The sequence below is a fragment of the Triticum aestivum genome, chromosome 7A, assembly GCF_018294505.1.
Source record: "Triticum aestivum cultivar Chinese Spring chromosome 7A, IWGSC CS RefSeq v2.1, whole genome shotgun sequence".
NCBI lineage: Eukaryota > Viridiplantae > Streptophyta > Magnoliopsida > Poales > Poaceae > Triticum > Triticum aestivum.
In genome coordinates, this window is record NC_057812.1 from 171796050 (window position 1) to 171814568 (window position 18519).

Sequence of the window (18519 nt, forward strand, 5' to 3'; positions counted from 1 at the left end):
CAGATTTCGAAGGGCTGCGTCGCCGAGTGCTCGTAGTCCACTTCCCTCTTATGGCCCAGTTCTTTCGGCTCAATTCTGAAGAATTACTGCCCGGAGAATCACAATCGCAAAAGAACTCGTTTCTTCCCCAGGAATCATCCGAGAATTATCAGAATCGCTAGTGTATTTGAGAATCATGAAAACTCGGCAATTCTGGCAATTCTAGCCGGGCCCTCAAAAGAAAACTGTTTGGTTTGAACTACTACCCCTATTGGGGACTCAAATTACAGCCAATATGTCACTCGGCCAGCTCGACCGAACGACTTCATACAACAATTACAAGTTGGAATTACAGAAAAGAACTGAACAGACAATTTTATGGGCAGTTTTGATAATTCTCTAGAATTATAGGGCGAAAAGAACTGGCCCTATATCCCATACACTACCACGAAATTACGACATCCTCCCATCGGAGAAATCCGGCCTCCTGTGTAAATGCGAATGGACACGGGTGAGAAGGTGAGCCAGAAGTTTCGGAGAAGCAACGCCAGCTGGTCGTCTCCTCCTGCCGTTTTAGACCAATGACCAATCCTCGGCGGTCCTCGGCCTCGCCCGCGGAGCGCTGGCGCAGCCGCGTTGAAAAGGCGACCAAAACCCGACCCCCCGCCCCAAGTGCGCGCACAGCGCAGCGGCATCTCACATCACTCCTCCCCCACCCCACCACCATCGCCACCGGCCCACCGCCACCGCTCCAGCTCAACCTCGTCGCTTCCGGAACAACCAAGGCAAGCAATCCAATAGAAAAACAGCGGCGGCTCGGCTGGCGGAGGGAGACGAGGCGACCACCACATAGACCGCGCCGCGCCGTGGAGGCGCCCCGCCAAGCAGAGCCAGCAGCCCGAGCGCGCCTTCCTCCGAGGCCTAGCGCCGGCGCGCCGCGGGGAGGCGGCCAGCCATGTCGGTGTCGTGCGGGCTGGAGTGCGTGCTGTGCGTGGGGTGCGTGCGCTGGGCGTGGAAGCGCCTCACCTACATCGGCGCCTACGACAGCGAGACCTGGCCGCCCGCCTCGCCCGACGACTTCGAGCCCGTCCCGCGCATCTGCCAGATCATCATGGCCATCTCCGACGACCTCGACAATCCCAAGCTCATGCCGGCCACCCGCGGCTACACCCAGATCGACGGCGCCGGCGTCCACAAGCGCACCACCTACGACGAGGTCGGCACCGCCTGCCCGCCCTACCTCGTCTACGTCGACCGCCTCCGCAACGAGGTCGTCCTCGCCGTCCGCGGCCTCAACCTCGTCCGCAACGCCGACTACAAGGTCCCGCTTCGCATCCCCGATTCCAGCAGCCCAGGGTGAATTTCATCTCCGCGGGAACGGAATGTGAACCCGTTCGATTCGCCCGTTCGTTGCAGGTCTTGATGGACAACAAGCTCGGGATGCAGATGTTCGACGGCGGCTACGTGCACCACGGCCTGCTCAAGGCGGCCCAGTTCATACTGGAGAGGGAGACGGAGACGCTGCGGGAGCTGCTGCGCCAGCAGGGGCCCGACTGCAAGCTCATCTTCGCCGGGCACTCGCTCGGCTCCGGCATCGCCGCGCTCATGACGGTGCTGGTGGTCAACAACCGCAAGGCGTTCGGCAATATTCCCAGGAGCCACATACGCTGCTACGCGCTCGCGCCGGCCCGGTGCATGTCGCTCAACCTCGCCGTCAAGTACGCCGACGTGATCTACTCTATCGTGTTGCAGGTACCAGCTGCCCCGTGGTCAACCATTACCTACCTGTTCAATTTTGCTGCCTCTGAATATTTTGACTATTGGAAAATTTCGAGCCGGACAATTGGAAATTAGAATTGTTGGGGTGAGAGGAGGGGGAACGATTTGGTCAAATGTGCTTTGCTTGTGGCGTGCTTGGAATGTCTGTGAAAGCTTAACTAGTTTGATTGTGCCGAACGTTAGGAATTAGGCAGCGGGAATTGTGTTGTGAAGAAAGGTACTCCCGCTGATAGAATAAGATTATACAGCAGAGTACCCTTTCCTACTGTTGTTCTTCTAAAAGCTAGCTGACAGTTTACAGTAAAATATCCTTTAACCGCTGTACTTAAGAAAGGTAGCTCATATGAGGTTAACTGATATCGGCTTATGACTGATATGGAGATCAACTAAGTTAACTGTTTGACATGTTGTTGGGTGAATTCGACTCATTCTACATTATTTTTTGAAAAATCAATTAATTCAACATGATAATCTGTAATTGGTACAAGGTGTATGTCTGGAAATGGAAATTTGGATCGCACGCCTGACCACATAATGTGGTATTTGTGGTGCTTGAACTTGTCCCACTGCTATATGTTGAAATTGATTTATTGGATGTGGTACTATTTCCTTTGTGAAATTCGTTGATTCCGAACAGGTGAATAGCTCGTGAACTTAACTGAATTCTGGTTTTGTTGTGTGTTTTTCATTCTGTTCCAGATTGTATCCGGGAGACCTTGTATGACTTTATTGCTTAATCAATAAAATGCTGACTTTCAAAAACCGATCCTATCTAGTTGTTGTAACCTCAGAAGTTACCATCTGTGGCACTAATCACATAGTAGTACCATCGGATACTCATTTTATCACCATACAATGTCTTTTGCCAGGATGATTTTTTGCCAAGAACACCAACACCATTGGAATATATTTTCGGCTCTATATTCTGGTAAGTCCCCTGTTAACTTTCTCCATGTAGTTCAACTTTCCGCCAGTAAAATAGTATGGAATAATGGAATTTTTCATAATTGCTTTGGACAGCTTGCCCTGCTTGTTATTCCTATTTTGCTTGAGAGATACATTTAAACAAGACAAGAAAAAGTTTAAAGATCCAAGAAGATTGTATGCTCCTGGTCGGATGTATCATATCGTCGAGAGGAAATTTTGCAGGTAATTGATGCGCTTGGATAGTTGCTGCTAGTTATTAGTTAAGTCATGTTGGTATGCTGTAAACGATGAACCTGTTATTCACTGTTTGTCTAGCACAAGGAAGTTTCAGGCTGTGTGTGCTGGTTTGCTCATCATTAAGCCTTTTTATACTATAGAAAAAGGATTCAGTCATCATGGTTTTTGGAAAAGCAAGCAACAAAGTTTCAGCACTTTGTTCTTCCAGAGCTAGGAAGTTCTAGCCGTTAATGGTTTCGCCCACTGCTGTTTTATTCCACACATTTTTAAAATGATGAAAAATATATATATATATATATCGGTGTATGCTTTTACGTTGATTGTTTAGACTAAGCAAAGCAAGATTTCCTCAGATTCATTTTGTGTAGCTTTCCAGGTCAGTGAAATGAATTTCGTAAACTATGAACATAATAAAATAAAGGTATAACAGTTGAAAAAAGAAGTATAGAATGCTGAAGCATGGTCCACGACAAACATTTCAAAATTCATATGACAAAGGTGACTATCTTTTTCATCACATTAGTTAGAAAATCAGTTTTATATGGAAAAGTAATCATGCCAGGCCTCTTTGAGGACTTTCGGAGGATTCTCATCCTCAAGAACTTCTCCTACGTGGTAGTTTCATTTATAACTTAAAAGATTGTACCCTATGATTTTTTTCCTAAGAGTTTCTTTGCACCATATTCGTATGAAAAATTATACTGACTAATACCTCTTGAAAAGATACCATTCGTGTGCAAAGTCATGTGGTATTCAATCCTATAGGATTCATGTCAATCCTACATTTAAAAATAAATTGTGTTTTGAGGTATCATGCAAATCAAAGAGATGATCCCATTACAGTCTGTAATATTTGCATGACCGATAAATTTCTTTGTGAGCGATTTTTTTTTTGTTTCTGTACTCTTTACATACGAAGATTATAAAATAGTGAAAGTTTAAGAGATTTCTAATAACTGTCACACTTGGAGAATATGATAACATAACTATTACTAATTTGTAGCTGTGCAAGATACCCACCTGAGGTGAGAACTGCTATTCCAGTGGAAGGACGGTTTGAGCATATTGTGTTATCGTGCAGTACCACTGCTGATCATGGCATTATTTGGATTGAGCGAGAATCAGCCTTGGCTTTAGAGGTACGTGCACTTGTCACAGCTTGTGAACCATGAGCTTCAGAGTGATGGCATAATTATTTGGTTTCTAAATCCAGTCTTGCATGTCAATGTGATATTATGCAATATGTATTATGATTGGGCCTTTTTAGTGATATTATGGATTACATGCGTGGGTATGCGTCCTAACATGTGTTCCCCCTGCCCGCCACCCTCACATTGGGCTTTCGTCTTAGCTTAAGCACAAAAGGGTTAACCTAAGTGCTATGTTTTAGGCTTCAACTAATAGGTTTTCCATACACAAAAACAATGGCCGGGCACCAAGTGATTTTCCTTGCTTCTCCAAGTGACGGTACACAAATAAATAATGATCTATGGATTTCTGACGCCTTCTGCACTTAAGTTTGGAATTGTTAACTTGTAGTTGGGCGTACATGTTTGAGAGCCTTCCACATTTAGGTTTTGAATGGGTAACTGGAAGTTGACTGTACATGTTCAGAGCCTTCTAAATTTAGGGTGTGTTTTGGTGGTGCCCAGGCCAATCCCTCCAAAATTTTGGCTAGCAAAGGTTTTGGCTGCCCATGTTTTGGTCAACTATGTCAGCAGATTGCATTGGAAGTGGCCAAAGGGGCATGGGAGTTGCCAAAAACCAGACCAGAAAGTTGGTAGGGTATGGGTACAAACCAAACTAACCTTATCCTTTTCCTTTCTATTTTTCTTATATTACCTTTTCTTCTGCACACTTGGTTTCAGTGAGAGATAAATTAAATTCGAGTTAGCGTCATGGTTTTCTGTAGGACATAATGCACATCATCCATGGAATAGAATGGAACAATTGACCGAACTGTTTAGACATACATGGTAAACAAGCTCTTTATATGCAACACTGTTGATGCATATTGGCGTGCCAAATTAACCGTTATTTCTTGGTATTTGTAGCTTGTTTCCAGTGGCTGAAACATAGTAATACGATTCGTTAGAACTTGCTTGGTTGGAGCATCGATTTCTTCCATTTCAGAGGCGATATTTATTTCTTTATTTATGATTATAGCTATGTCTTTGTGCAGCTAATGAAGGAAAAAGAGAAGGCAACAACTCCACCTGCTGAACAAAAGATGGAGAGATTGCAAAGTTTCAAGGAAGAACACAAGAATGCGCTCCACAGGGCGAAAACCTTGGATGTTCCTCATGCGATAGACATCTCTGAAGAGGAAACCCATGAGGGCGCTTCATCTTCCGATACTCACAGCGAGGCGACTTCATCAGAACCAAAATCTGCAGGAAGGACCAGCTGGGATGAGCTGGTTGACAAGCTTTTCACCAGGGATGAAGATGGGAAGCTTATCGTGAACAGGGACATGGTGGCGAGGGACGTTGTTATCGAGTAGTGACGGGTCCCATGGCTACTCATTCTTTTCGCCAGCCTTATGCAAGAGTGTATAGTGGTAAATCATGTTTTTACCCTCGCGGAATTTTCTTTTTTTTTTGGCGACTTAGAGAAAAGCAGTCCAAATGCCCTAGCGCTTGTGCATATGTAGATTTCATCTGCGTATTCTTGAGTCTGAAATGTCATGTACGTTGGTTAATGCAAGTATTGTATATCGTCTCTGGGTTGAGTGTTGGATATTATTAGATTTGTTTGCGTTGCCTTTGGGCTTTGGCGATCCACTCTGGCTATTCATTTGTCGATGAAAGATGTTCTCTTCTAGAGACCATGGGATGATGTACTCTTATAAACTTCTACCCCCTTTTGTAAACAAACCTAAGATGTACTAGGTCACTAAAAAGTGATCTTGCATGCTTCTCGCTTGGCCTGAAGAACTGGACCTTGCACAGATTTTGTCCTGGGTCAACAAGAAATTTTCGATTTTCGACCAACTTTCCTGATTTCTTCGGGAAAAGGTAATGCGTATATCCATCTGGAAACAGAGCAGAAGAAGTACTAGTACGGAAGCGACTTCTTGTCCTGGGTTAACAAGGAATCACCAAGCCGAAACCAAACCAAACCGAACCGAACAACAAACACAACGGACCACAATGGAACTGACCGTACACAAGATGGTCTAAACTTGTACAGTACTATAGTAATTATGTGCACTTGCCTGACCTGAATTCTGCATTTGAGGAGTCTAAACAAGCTGATTGGACTAGAGCTCTAGACCAGTGGGATAAGGAGCTTAAACTCAAAGTCCATTCACTGTAACATTTCTGAAAGCAACACGGTTCAGACTTCAGACATGGACATGCGTCAGTTGCTGCCTTGAGGTCTGTATATGTTTCAACTGGCAGGCTGCAAAATAAGGATTGTTTGACCAGAAATATTTTGATGATTCAGTGAACTTTTTAAATACATTGCATCTCCCAGAAGGACCAGGCTTTGTTAGTTGATACTTGATAATAAAAGACATGAATTCAGCAATGCAAAATAGACATAACATTTTCTTTTGCCACAACTTGAATTTGCTCTGCGACTTATGAACTTGAAGTTGTTCTGCAGATTATCACGAGCAGTGAAACAGTTTTGATTTACAAACAAAGTTACTACTCCCTCCGTCCGAAAATACTTGTCATCAAAATGGATAAAAAGAGATGTATCTAGAACTAAAATACATCCAGATACATCCCCTTTTATTCATTTTAATGACAAGTATTTCCGGACGGAGGGAGTACTACTTATCTGCGGTTGCCCAGATCATAACTGCATCATGCTTGCTTATCTGGGCCTAATACAAAGAGATAAGAGCACTTTTTAAGGCCTCCTTTGGTTTAGAGGAATTTCATAGGAATTCTAGAGGATAGGATTCTTATAGGATTTTTTCCTTTAGAGCCCTTTGGTTTATAGGAATGGATTCCTATTCCTACATAGGATTGGTTCCTATCCTCCACATTTCATAGGAAAATAAAAAAGAGCCTAGACTCAATGGAAAAATTCCTTTGGTGTCAACCAAATGACATCTTGTTTTCTAGTCCTACTCATAGGATTTGAGATACATGTCATCTCATTTCCTACAAGATTCCTATTCCTATGATAATCCTATCCTATGAACCAAAAGAGGCCTTAACATTTTCCATCACAGGAAACAGAGCAAATGAAGTAGTACTAGCGCAGGAGCGAACACAAGGTTCAGAAGAAAAAAATCCATCACAGGAGCAAGAAGAAGAACAACACTAGTTTTAGCTTGCATGAACAAGTGGAGCAAATTGCTCAGAGGTACATCTGTGGCGATCGTACAAGGACGAACTAACATATCAGCCAACGAGTATCCTCATATACACTTTGAAAACAATTTCAACATCGGACTTAATGGACACTTGCAGACGAGAAGAAGTTGTTGTGCCCTCCAAGCGGTCCAGCGTGAAGATTGTCCCTCTTCTCCTTCTCGAGCGCCTCTTCGGCCTTCAACGCTGCTTCAAATGGATCGAAGAAGCACGGCCGCGGTTTGAACAAGTGGTCGTGTCCCTGAAGCGATGGTGCGTCAAGATCCGACGCGGCATTGTACCTCTTCTCCTTGTCAGCATCATGGGAGGCAGGGTTGTGCATGGCCCCGTCCTCTGATCTCCACCACATTGGGTAAGGGCAATCGGACTGCAGCATGTCCTCCAGCCTGCCTTGGTCCAAGGTATCCAGGTACAGAGGTTCCTGTTGGCCCATCTCCACGCCAGTGCTGGCTCCAGTGACCGGCTCAACTTCAATTGGGTCGTCTTCCATCATTCTCATTAGTTCTTCAAGGTCAAAACCATCTGCCTCCTCATCCAGCAAATTGGAAACAGGCTCCAATGGCTCAAAGACAACCTCTTCAGATGTGCTCCTTGCAATGCTTGAGCCAGCCTCAGGAACAATCATCTGTTGTTGGCTGTACTGCTTGACAGACTCCAGCACATCTGACTGAGACGAAATAGCAGGAGCTTGAGCTTGTCGCTGCATATCATGTGAGGAAGAAGCGACGTCCGAGTGGTAGGATGTTGTAGTGAACTCGCATGATGCTGAAGCACCTTCGATTGCCGCTGGTACAGCCACAGCATCCTGAACAGGGAAGTTGGTACGAGCCAGCGGGCCATACATTGCTCTGGCTGCCTCATCATACATCAAGAACGACGGTGTGGCAGGTGCCGGGACGGGGACTGCTCCTCGCATCCTCTTGTTCGGGCGCGACGGATGAGGATCGGCGGTGGCAGCCGTTGCTGGCCTCTTCTGTGCGTGCGTGCTCACAGTCACGGGCTCTCGTTGCGGTTCTTGAAGCATGTACGCGGCCGATTCTTGACGGGCCGCGTCAGGAGGATGCTGAGCCAAGTGGATCTTGCAAAACACCTTCACCCCGTCGGCGACAGTGGCCTTTGGCAGCAAGCATCGGTACTCCTCCATGACCCAGCCGGTGGACTTGCCCTTCTTCCTGAAGGACAGGTTCTTCCTCTCACCGACCTCGACCCCCGCGTGCTTGACGGCCGTGGTGGCGTTGACGGTCCAGGTGCCGCCGCCGGCGGTGCGCACGCTCTGGGTTTTGCTTCCGTTCTTGCTCTTGCGCGTGGTGAAGAAGAAGCGGTCGCCGCTGCTCGCGGCCTGCGGCACGGGCGCAATCTTGGCGGCGAGATCCTTGGGCTCGCAGCTGTAGATGTCGACGTGGTGGATGAATTTCTCGGCGCCATGCGGCTGGCCGGCGATGAGGCGTGGCAGGTAGTAAGTCACGGCGTCCACATCCGTAGGATTCAGACGGTAGTGCTGGAAGACGTCGAGCCCTTCCATCCTGCAGCTGGCCGGCGGCTGCCCTATCTGCTGCTGCTTCTAGCTAGGAAGGGTTGATGCCGATCGAGGGCAGGGCGGGCGATTGGGATCTGGGATAGAAAGGTGGTGTGGATGTGCTGATATTTATAGGCGATGGACTTGCAGGCGACGGAGGACGCGTCAAATTTCCAAATAGAGACACGGACGGTTTCCTTTTTCTGAATCCGATTCGGTCCCCAATTCCCCGCCAATTTTCTGAAACTTGCTTTAATTTTCTGATTTCTGAAATTAAAGCAGTTCTTTTCATCCCTTTTCCAGCCAAAGAAATGCCCTGCAATATTGGCGCCACATTAAATCCTGACGAAAAAAAGGACGCCAATCTCACTATTTTGACGCCAACACAGAAAATACAGGTTTTGGCTGAACACAAAAACCTCTGCTAATCCACAAACGGACATCAGGCAGAGGCAAAAAGCAAGTATCAAGCGACCTAGGGGCCGAAGGAGACGGGCATTTTGTTTCCTACATGGCTTCTCCAAACATTTGTCCTGGGAACCATGACGTCTGTGATGAATCTCAAGGACCAAAAGTATACTTACTCTTCATGATCTCCTTTCATTGCTTGTCAAATCGATTGCTTCGTTTACGATACTATGATAGAGCTTATGAATCATTTAGTTCTACTAGCCTTACGCCTGGTACATGAAGTAACTAGACATATCAAAATAGAGCTCTTTATATCAGCCACTGACCTGCTCTTTTCCATTGTGCTGGCCTCAGCCTGCAATTTAAAGTAGATAAGTATATCATGCATTCAGAAATTGTACAAAAAGAATCCTTCGTACTGGAACAAATTATAGCTCATCCTGGAGCTGGAGGTGCTTACTGTTACTGGTGTTTGTAAGCTGTTCAGAGCTGCAAGGATCATCTTGCAATTGCAAGTCATGGCTGTGAAGAAGTAAAGCCACTTTTGTGGAGCCTTTTTGTGTGTGGCTAGGCCTGTAACAGTAATGGACATTGAGTGTTGTTCAGTATTTACATATCATAGTCCATTACACAATACAACTTACAGAATTCCTGGTGACTATGATAAATGTCAGAATACTCTAGTATGTTCCATGTTTGAACTTACAGAATTCCTGGTGGCCTCATCATGTCTGCAAAAATCACCACCATGAGCTAATTACAATTTTGTGCAAGATATTCCCATTTCCGGCAGGGTGAGCTATGGTAGTGGTACCGAGCATGGCGCGGACCAGGGCCGTGAATACGGCGCGGCACAGCTTGAAGAGCCGCTGGATGGCCTCCGCCGCCGCCGCGGTCTTCAAGGACGGCACGGCCACCACCTGCCTCCTCTTGGCCGGCGGCACGGCCTCCCTCGCCCCCACCTCCACTGTCCCCGCCGAGATCCACCATCCACGCCCCCATCGCAGGCAACTCCAGGACCCGGCATTGTCGGTATCCGGGATTGGGGGCGGCACCACCGCGGCAGTGCGACGGGGCGGCTCGTCCCTCACGTCGACCTCCTGCTCGAGGACGCGACCCGGGTCTGGTCCGATTCAATCCCGAGCTCGTGCTACGTCAGCCTGGTTTGGCGGCGGGGACAAGTGGCTGGCGAGGGGAAAGGAGAAGGGGCGGCGACGGGTGCAGACCGAGATCAAGGCGACATGGCCGTGGCTGGTACACAGGATGCCACCGCTCCGCTCCCCATGGTCGGCTGTCAGAGAAGGGAAAGCATATGGACAGAGACTGAAATACAAGAGACCGTGATTTGTTTTTGGTAGAAAAGAGACGCCGGGGAAAGAAAAGTTTGCGGCTGTTTGGATGAACAAAGTTCAAACTTTTCCTTAGATGAAAAAAATATATATTATTTTCCTCTCGGGAGCCAGGCGAGTGGAATCCTAGCCGCCATCAAGAGAGGCCAATCTTTCGGCGCCATCCTCCAGCGGCTCCCCTTCACTAACGATCTCATCGGAAGTGAGGGGGTCGCCAGATCACTCGTGTGCGGACCACGTAGCTTTAGATTTCAGGGCCCTAGTAGCTTAGGTTTCGGGTCGTTCGGCATCTTGGCTTCGGCGGAAGCGGCGACGTTGAATAAAGAAGCTCCAATTCCTCCCTGACATGGCGATTAGCTCTATGGTCGGTGATGGATTTGGGAACTAGCCTGTCCAAGAGGGGATGTCGCGGCGGCGGCATCTTTGTGGCGGATTTGTGTCCTCGGTCTCCGCCATTGCGACGACGCCTGGTTCAGCGTCGACGCGGAGTTTGGGAGGTAGTCGAGGGCGGATGTAGATTTTAGTCTGCATGAACAACATCTGGAAGAAGGATCGTGTGTTGGGTTTGTGGTTGGTGGTTGGCAGGTATGATTTCTTCCTCCGGCGTTTTAGTCGTGCAGGGGTGCCAGATATGGTGTTCGATGATGTGTCTGGGGTGTTGCCATGGTGTGATTCATTCAACGACAATGAATTTGCCTATGGTGAGCCAACTTGGAGGTCTACAAAGCTGCATATCATCGATGGAGCCGTGTCGAGCTCGGGTGAGGTGGTGATCTATTAATTTTTTCTTTGGTGACTAATATGCCAGAGACAGGTAACGGGCGATGGTGTCAAGCTTAAGGATTATTCGTTCTTAGTTGTAATTTTTTTTCTTGATTGGTGTTCCTTTTTTCTTTGGTGGCTGATTTGATGATGCCAGAGGCAGGTAACGAGCAATGATGTCAAGTTCTGGGGATTATTCGTTCTTGATTGGTGCTCCTTTATGTAAAGCCTACAATATATTGTCTTTTTTCTATTTTGTCATGTTAGTGTCAATGTGATTTGTACTATCTTTATGATATAAAGAAGGCACATATTACTATATGAAATGGAAAAAACCGTTGGATAAAAATTGATGGAAAGGAGCACGGATGGAAGCAGGCAAGCACTCTGCAGTAATTTCACTTCTTTTTTTTTCTAAAGAAAATGTTATTGATTGGGTACGGCCAGGTGGTGGTTTACCTTGTGTACGGGTTGTTTCCAAACAACGACAGGTTGCTATTCTTCCAAAAAAATTGAAAGAAATCAAATCTATTATAAAAATTTATCGGAAATACAAAACACCTCAAATATAATAAAAATTATATCAAGGTTCATGGACCACCGAACGACAATTGTTGTCGTCAGAATAAGTCGCCGACGCGCCGCTGTCGCTGTCGCCACTCCATGCCGGAGCCGGCCTGACCTTGTAGATGACAGCCGGGAAGTCTTCGTGCCCGTGCCCCTAAGGATCAGCATTCTGAAGCCGCAGTCGTCGCCGTTGAATTCTTGAATCGATCTGAAGAATTTGGCACCAAATATCACCGTTTCGAGCACACGACATGGCACCAGAAATCTCCTCCCCGCCACCGGCCGCCGGAGCGGCAGGTGGAGGGGGGCGAATCCACAGGCTCGCCGGTGAAGATCAAGGGGAGCAAGGCTTTCTCTAGTCGCTTTGTAAGGGGGAAAGAAAAGTTATTCTGCTAATTAGTTATTCTTCCAAATTGAATGTATAGAAAATAAGTACTTAATCTGGCGTATGTGTCCCACTAAACTACCACTTTTGAAAAAGTGACCGAAAACTCTAGTTTAGTACTAAATTTATGACAAAAAACTACCAGGTCGTGTTGATCATCGTTTTTACAATTTAAACCTATTTATGACATGCGAGACGCACGTGTCAGGGATGACATTGCAGCAAAGTCAACCCTGTTTATTTTTACAGTTAAATTGACAGTTATTATAGGTGGGTCCCACATGTCAGCATCTCTTCCCGGTCCTTTTTCTATGTTAGGCATTTCAACGAACACCTAGTGTTCATGCCCGCGTGGTGAAATAGAGTATGCGCGTGCCGTCGAGGATGCGGAGATAGCCCTACCGCGTCACGGTGGCCTTGTCTGCAAGCTTAGTCATGCTTCAAAGTGGTCCCCACCATAAGGAATCTTCTAGTGCAACCCCCTGATGAGCCTAGTCGCGAGCGCCGCGAGCTCCAGCGTGCCGCGCGCGGAGTAGCACGAGGAGGCGTTGACGCCTTTCGTGCGAAGGAGGAGGTCTTGGGCATGGCCAGACCACTCCGGCGATGGGCTGGGTGGATACGACGGTGGAGGAGCGGCGGCGCCTTGCCCGACTGTAACGCCCCGTATGTAACCTGACATATTTGTATTCCAACTCTTGCCATTTTCGGCACTAAGTTATGAGATTCCTCGTTGTTGGGTTTTATCTCCGTGTTGCTTTTGTCTTTATCATGCATCTCATGTCATGTCATCATGTGCATCGCATTTGCATACGGGTTCGTCTCATGCATCCGAGCATTTTCCCCGTTGTCCGTTTTGAATTCCGGCGCTCCTATGTCCTTCGGTGTCCCCTTTTATCTCTTTTCATGTGCGGGTGCTAAACGTTCTCGAATTGGACCGAGACTTGCCAAGCGGCCTTAGTATACTACCGATAGACCGCCTGTCAAGTTTCGTGTCATTTGGACTTCGTTTGATACTCCAACGGTTAACCGAGGAACCGTGAAGGCCTCGTGTGTGTTGCAGCCCAACATCTCTCCAAAGTGGCCAAACCCACCAAAACCCCCTCCATCATCTCGGTCGTTCGATCACGATCGCGTGGCCGAAAACCGTGCTCAATTTGGAGCCTCCTAGCTCCCTCTACTTATAAATATGTCCTCCCCATTCCAAATTCCGGATGAAACCCTAACCTCTCCCCCTCCCCGCGCCGCCGGACAAAAATCAGCCGGCCGGACGTGTCCGACCCGTGCCGCCGCCGCCACGTGGCACCTCCCCATTCGCCACCGCTCGCACCCCACATCGCCGGCCCGCCGAGCCCGTGTCGGGCCCTCCCTGGCCCGCGCGCCCGCCGCCGCCTTCGCTCGCCCGCGCATCGACCCCGCCGCCTTCAGCCGCCGTGCCGCCGCCTGCCACCCTCGCTGGCGACCGCCGCCTCGCCGCGCCCGCGCCGCCCTGCATCGGCCCCGCCGCCCGCTCGCCACCCCGTCGCCGACCGGCGCCGCCTCGCCGCTCCCCGTCCTCGCCGGCGACTTCCCCGGCCGGATCCGCCTCCTCCCCTCCACTCCGGCGAGAGCTCCGGTCGTCCTCGGTTCGCGTGCCCCGATCTGGATCTGAGATTAGGGTTGACTTTTGCCCTAAGTTTTCATATTTTTAGCATATTTCATCATGCCATAACTTTGCATCCGTGGATTCGTTTTGGGCGTGTAGCATATCAAATTATTCGCCTTGATGTGTACTTTATTTCATTCCATTGCACCATGTTCATTTGAGTTCATCTTGATGCCCTAAATACTATTGCAAAAGTGCTATGCAATGTTAGTTTCAGATTCTTATCAGATATTGGACATTTGTCATTTTTGCCATGTTTAATGTGTGCCTCCTATGATCTTGAGCCCTACATGAGTTTTGAAGTATGCCATGCCATATTTAGAGGGGTGTATGCCATGTATTTTTGTGATCTTTGTGGTGACTAGCACGAGCATGCAAAGTAGCTCTCGTGATGTTGCTGATTTTAGCGACTTTGAAATCTTCTAAGTCTTTTCCCTGATAATATTTTTATGCCATGTATTCTTGTTGCTACAGAGTGATCCATGCCTCTTTTGACCATGTTCACTAAGAATGATTTTGAGATATTGTTATGCTCTATCCATCCATGTCTTTGTTTGCAATTATGAAGCACCGTAGCATGACTCAATCATGCTCTACTTTTTCTATAAAATATTCCTAGCAGATTGTTTACATGTTAAGCAATTTTGCCGAGGTTGTTATAGTTTATCCGTGCATGCTATAAGAGTGTTCTTGCCATGGTTAGCTTATCCTTCATGTCTACTTGCTGGGTGTATGCTTAGTTTGTCATGCAATGACTTGTGGTGAGTGCATCGAGCTCGTAAACATGCCTACGTGAATCTGTTTTGCCCTGTTCCACTTTTCTGCTAAGTCTGAATCTTTTAATGAAACTTGCTATGTTCACATGGTTGCCATTGTATTTTCTGATCCCTTTTGGCTTATGGTCAGTAAGGGACTTTTGTTGTATGCTTTGAGTAGCTTCATGCCATGCTTTGCTTTGCCATGATATGTTCATATAGCATGTTGATATCTTGCTCTAAACATTGCTTCCTGATGTTAAATTCCTGGCATGTTGTTATTTTCACTAAGTCTGTAACCTGATATCTTTTGCACTTTTGCCATGCTTGTTTGAACCTGCTATTGAGTGATTTAGCCGTAGCTCAGTGTTCATCTTTTGTCAAGCATCTTGAGTGGATCACTGCCATGTGCTTTGTTGTTATGTTAGAGTGCAGTAGCTTGTTGTTCTTGATGCATTTAGATGGCCTCGTGCTGTTAATCGCAGCTTGGTGCCATTATCGTTTTGCTTGTCATTTGCAAACCGTGCATCCGATTCCGGTGATCTTTATATCGATTTCAACCGAAATCAACTCATCTTTCCAGCGGCACTCTTGCTTTTCCAAGTTGAGGCCTGGTTCAATCTTTCCTTTTCGAAACATGCATATGCATGGCATATTACATCCCGCATATCATGCCATGTTTTGCATCATGTTGCTTGCGCATTGCACCGTGGTTGATTGTGTCTTCCTTTGCTTGTGTTCTTGCTATAGGTAGAGCCGGGAGACGAGTACGTGATCGAGGAACCAGTTAAGTACGCTTACGAGGATCAAGCTAATGTCAACTCGGAGAACTTTGCAGGCAAGATGACCATACCCTCGAAATCACTTCTATCTTTGCTTGCTAGATGCTCGCTCTTTTGCTATGCCTATGCTACGATACCTACCACATGCCTTATCATGCCTCCCATATTTCCATGTCAGACCTCTAACCCACCTTGTTCTAGCAAACCGTTGTTTGGCTATGTTACCGCTTTGCTCAACCCCTCTTATAGCGTTGCTAGTTGCAGGTGAAGATTGGAGTTTGTTCATTGTTGGAACATGTTTATTTTTGGGATATCATTATTATATCTTGTCCACTTTAATGCATCTATACACTTGGTAAAGGGTGGAAGGCTTGGCCTTATGCCTGGTGTTTTGTTCCACTGTTGCTGCCCTAGTTTCTGTCATACCGGTGTTATGTTCCTTGATTTTTGCGTTCCTTACACGGTTGGGTTATAATGGGAACCCCTTGTCAGTTCGCCTTGCATAAAACTCCTTCAGCAAAGCCCAACCTTGGTTTTACCATTCGCCACCTAGCCTCTTTTTCCCTTGGGTTCCGCGGACTCAAGGGTCATCTTTATTTTAAACCCCCCTGGGCCAGTGCTCCTCTGAGTGTTGATCCGAACGGAGTAGACTGCGGGGCCACCTCGGGGCAACTTGAGGGTTGGTTTTACTCGTAGAATGTCTCATCCGAGTGTGCCCTGAGAACGAGATATGTGCAGCTCCTATCGGGATTTGTCGTCACATTCGGGCGGTTTTGCTGGTTTAATTTTACCATTGTCAAGATGTCTTGAAACCGGGATTCCGAGTCTGATCGGGCCGTCCTGGGAGAAGGAATATCCTTCTTTGACCGTGAGAGCTTGTGATGGGCTAAGTTGGGTCACCCCTGCAGGGATTTGAACTTTCGAAAGCCATGCCCGCGGTTATGGGCAGATGCAAATTTGTTAATGTCCGGTTGTAGAAAACCTGAAACTCAACTTAATTAAAATGAATCAACAGCGTGTGTAGCCGTGATGGTCTCTTTTCGGCGGAGTCCGGGAAGAGAACACGGTCTCGTGTTATGCTTGAACGTAGGTTGTTCTAGGATCACTTCTTGATCATAGATTCTCGACCGTGCCTTGCCTTTCTCTTCTTGCTCTCATTTGCATATGTTAGCCACCATATATGCTAGTGCTTGCTGCAGATCCACCTCATACCTTTTACCCTACCTATAAGCTTAAATAGTCTTGATCGCGAGGGTGTGAGATTTCTGAGTCCCCGTGACTCACAAATTACTTCCAAAACTAGATGCAGGGACCGATGATACCGTTCCAGGAGATGCGACTGAGCTCAAGTGGGAGTTCGATGAGGACTCAGGACAATACTACGTTTCCTTCCAGATGATCAGTAGTGGAGCCCAGTTGGGGCGATCGGGGACATTATGCATTTGGGGTTGTCTTTATTTTGGTTCCGTAGTCAGACCTTGATTGTATCTGGATGATTGTAATGTTATATTTATGCTATTGTGTGAAGTGGCGATTGTAAGCCAACTATGTACCTCTTTTCTTTTTCATTACATGGGATGTGTTAAGATTACCCCTCTTGCGACATTGCTTACAATGCGGTTATGCCTGTAAGTCGTGCTTCGACACGTGGGAGATATAGCCGCATCGTGGGCGTTACAAGTTGGTAATCAGAGCCTTCCCCGACTTAGGAGCCCCCTGCTTGATCGAATCGTTGGCGTTGTTGAGTCTAGAAAAATGTTTTGAGTCTTTTTAGGATTTATATATATCGGAGAGTAGGATTATTTTTACTCCTCAGTACCTTCGTCACTCTGGTGAGGCATCCTGACGTAGAGTTTTGACTCTTCTCTTCTCAAATTTCACTAAATTTCTTTTTAGGATCACGCGGGTATCTTGGAATCGTTCCGATGGTTTTGTGACGAGAACATTGTTCTTGGTGCCTCCTGACATTTAGGGGTTGAGGCAATGTCCCGGGGAGTTGAGCTCCGAGGTGTTGTCGTCACAATTTTATCGTTGCAGTTCTAGAATACCTGAGTTTCGCCGATATCGAAAATCTCTTTTATGCAGTTGTTGGTGAGATAACCTCGACGCCACCCAGTACTGGGGCGGGAGTTCGGGAGTATTGCCATAACTTGTATAACAGATGCTTTTCGAAGGTTGAGGTAAATGATTTCCGATGGTTTCTTGGTTATGTGTTGAAGGATGGATACAGCTGGATGTAGGATTTGCTAGCTTTGGGTGAGATATTTTGCTTCCCCTGTATCCCCAACACCTGATTGCATAAGTAGGAAAATTTCGGGAGTTTCATAGGTAGGAATTCATGTAGCTCTAGTATTTCTTCCGCAGATATTTGGTTTGTGATTGGGTAATCCTCACCAAGTATTTGTTCATGTCCGTACCTTGTTGTTTTATTCATCTACCTCTATCTAAGTGGCTTCTCAATTTATGGAAGTGTGACCATTTAATTTGGATTGCATTCGTTCATTTTTGTTCGAATGTTGAGACTATATGTTGCAATTTCGATCCATTTGATTCAGCTTGAATATATGTCTGTCAAGATGCTAACGGATGTCACCCTCTTCAGGATGGCTCCTCCAACGCGTCAGAATCCTAAACCGCCACCACCACCTCCACCTCCGGAGACATGGCAAGCTGTGATGGCCGCTACCAATGCCAACACGTAGATGCTTATGCAACTCTTGCAAGAGCGAAACCAAGGAAATCAAGGCCATGGCAACAATCAGAATCAGTTTGCTACACTCAACCAGTTCCTCGCAAACCAGCCAAAGACCTTCAGTAACTGTGTCGAGGCAACAGACATTGATGATTGGCTCGTGGATATCTGCAAACATTTCGAGTGCAGCAACGTCAGGCCTGAGGACTTTGCCAAGTTTGCTTCGTTCCAACTCAAAGACCAAGCTGCAGAGTGGTATCAGCAATACAAAGATTCCAGAGGAGGTCGTGTGATTACATGGGATGAATTCCGCCAAGACTTCAAAGCTCACCATATTCCTCAGAGTGTTTTTGAGAGCAAGCGCGAGGAGTTCCGCAACCTGAAGCAAGGCAGCTTGTCTAT

At 47.0% G+C, this 18519-nt stretch overlaps 2 protein-coding genes across 7 annotated transcripts; one reads left to right on the forward strand and one right to left on the reverse strand.

Annotated features, from left to right (window-relative positions):
* Positions 1-644: 644 nt before the first annotated feature.
* On the forward strand, positions 645-5669 carry LOC123149837 (uncharacterized). Its single transcript, XM_044569580.1, has 6 exons — positions 645-1300; positions 1396-1731; positions 2628-2686; positions 2779-2907; positions 3926-4061; positions 5105-5669. Exons 1-6 carry the CDS (start codon positions 935-937, stop codon positions 5423-5425), a joined length of 1347 nt encoding a protein of 448 aa, XP_044425515.1. The 5' UTR covers positions 645-934; the 3' UTR covers positions 5426-5669.
* Positions 5670-7160: 1491 nt separating this feature from the next.
* Positions 7161-10490, reverse strand: LOC123151903 (NAC domain-containing protein 20). Of its 6 annotated transcripts, none has more exons than XM_044571535.1 (5): positions 9998-10490; positions 9890-9914; positions 9644-9756; positions 9510-9538; positions 7161-9088 (listed from the first exon to the last, which is right to left on the reverse strand). In XM_044571535.1, exon 5 carries the CDS (start codon positions 8776-8778, stop codon positions 7339-7341), a length of 1440 nt encoding a protein of 479 aa, XP_044427470.1. In that variant the 5' UTR covers positions 8779-9088; positions 9510-9538; positions 9644-9756; positions 9890-9914; positions 9998-10490; the 3' UTR covers positions 7161-7338. The 6 variants fall into 6 exon arrangements, with proteins under 6 accessions (XP_044427470.1, XP_044427473.1, XP_044427469.1 ...); XM_044571538.1 differs by having other exon boundaries at positions 9828-9914; XM_044571534.1 differs by having other exon boundaries at positions 9890-10490.
* Between the last annotated feature and the right edge of the window lie 8029 nt (positions 10491-18519).

Coding starts and splice junctions, on each gene's coding strand:
- LOC123151903 (XM_044571535.1), bottom strand. CDS start 8,778: ATGGAAGGGCTCGACGTCTTCCAGCACTACCGTCTGAATCCTACGGAT.
- LOC123149837 (XM_044569580.1), top strand. CDS start 935: ATGTCGGTGTCGTGCGGGCTGGAGTGCGTGCTGTGCGTGGGGTGCGTG. Junction 1,732..2,627: donor TCTACTCTATCGTGTTGCAG/GTACCAGCTGCC, acceptor GTCTTTTGCCAG/GATGATTTTTTGCCAAGAAC. Junction 4,062..5,104: donor AATCAGCCTTGGCTTTAGAG/GTACGTGCACTT, acceptor GTCTTTGTGCAG/CTAATGAAGGAAAAAGAGAA.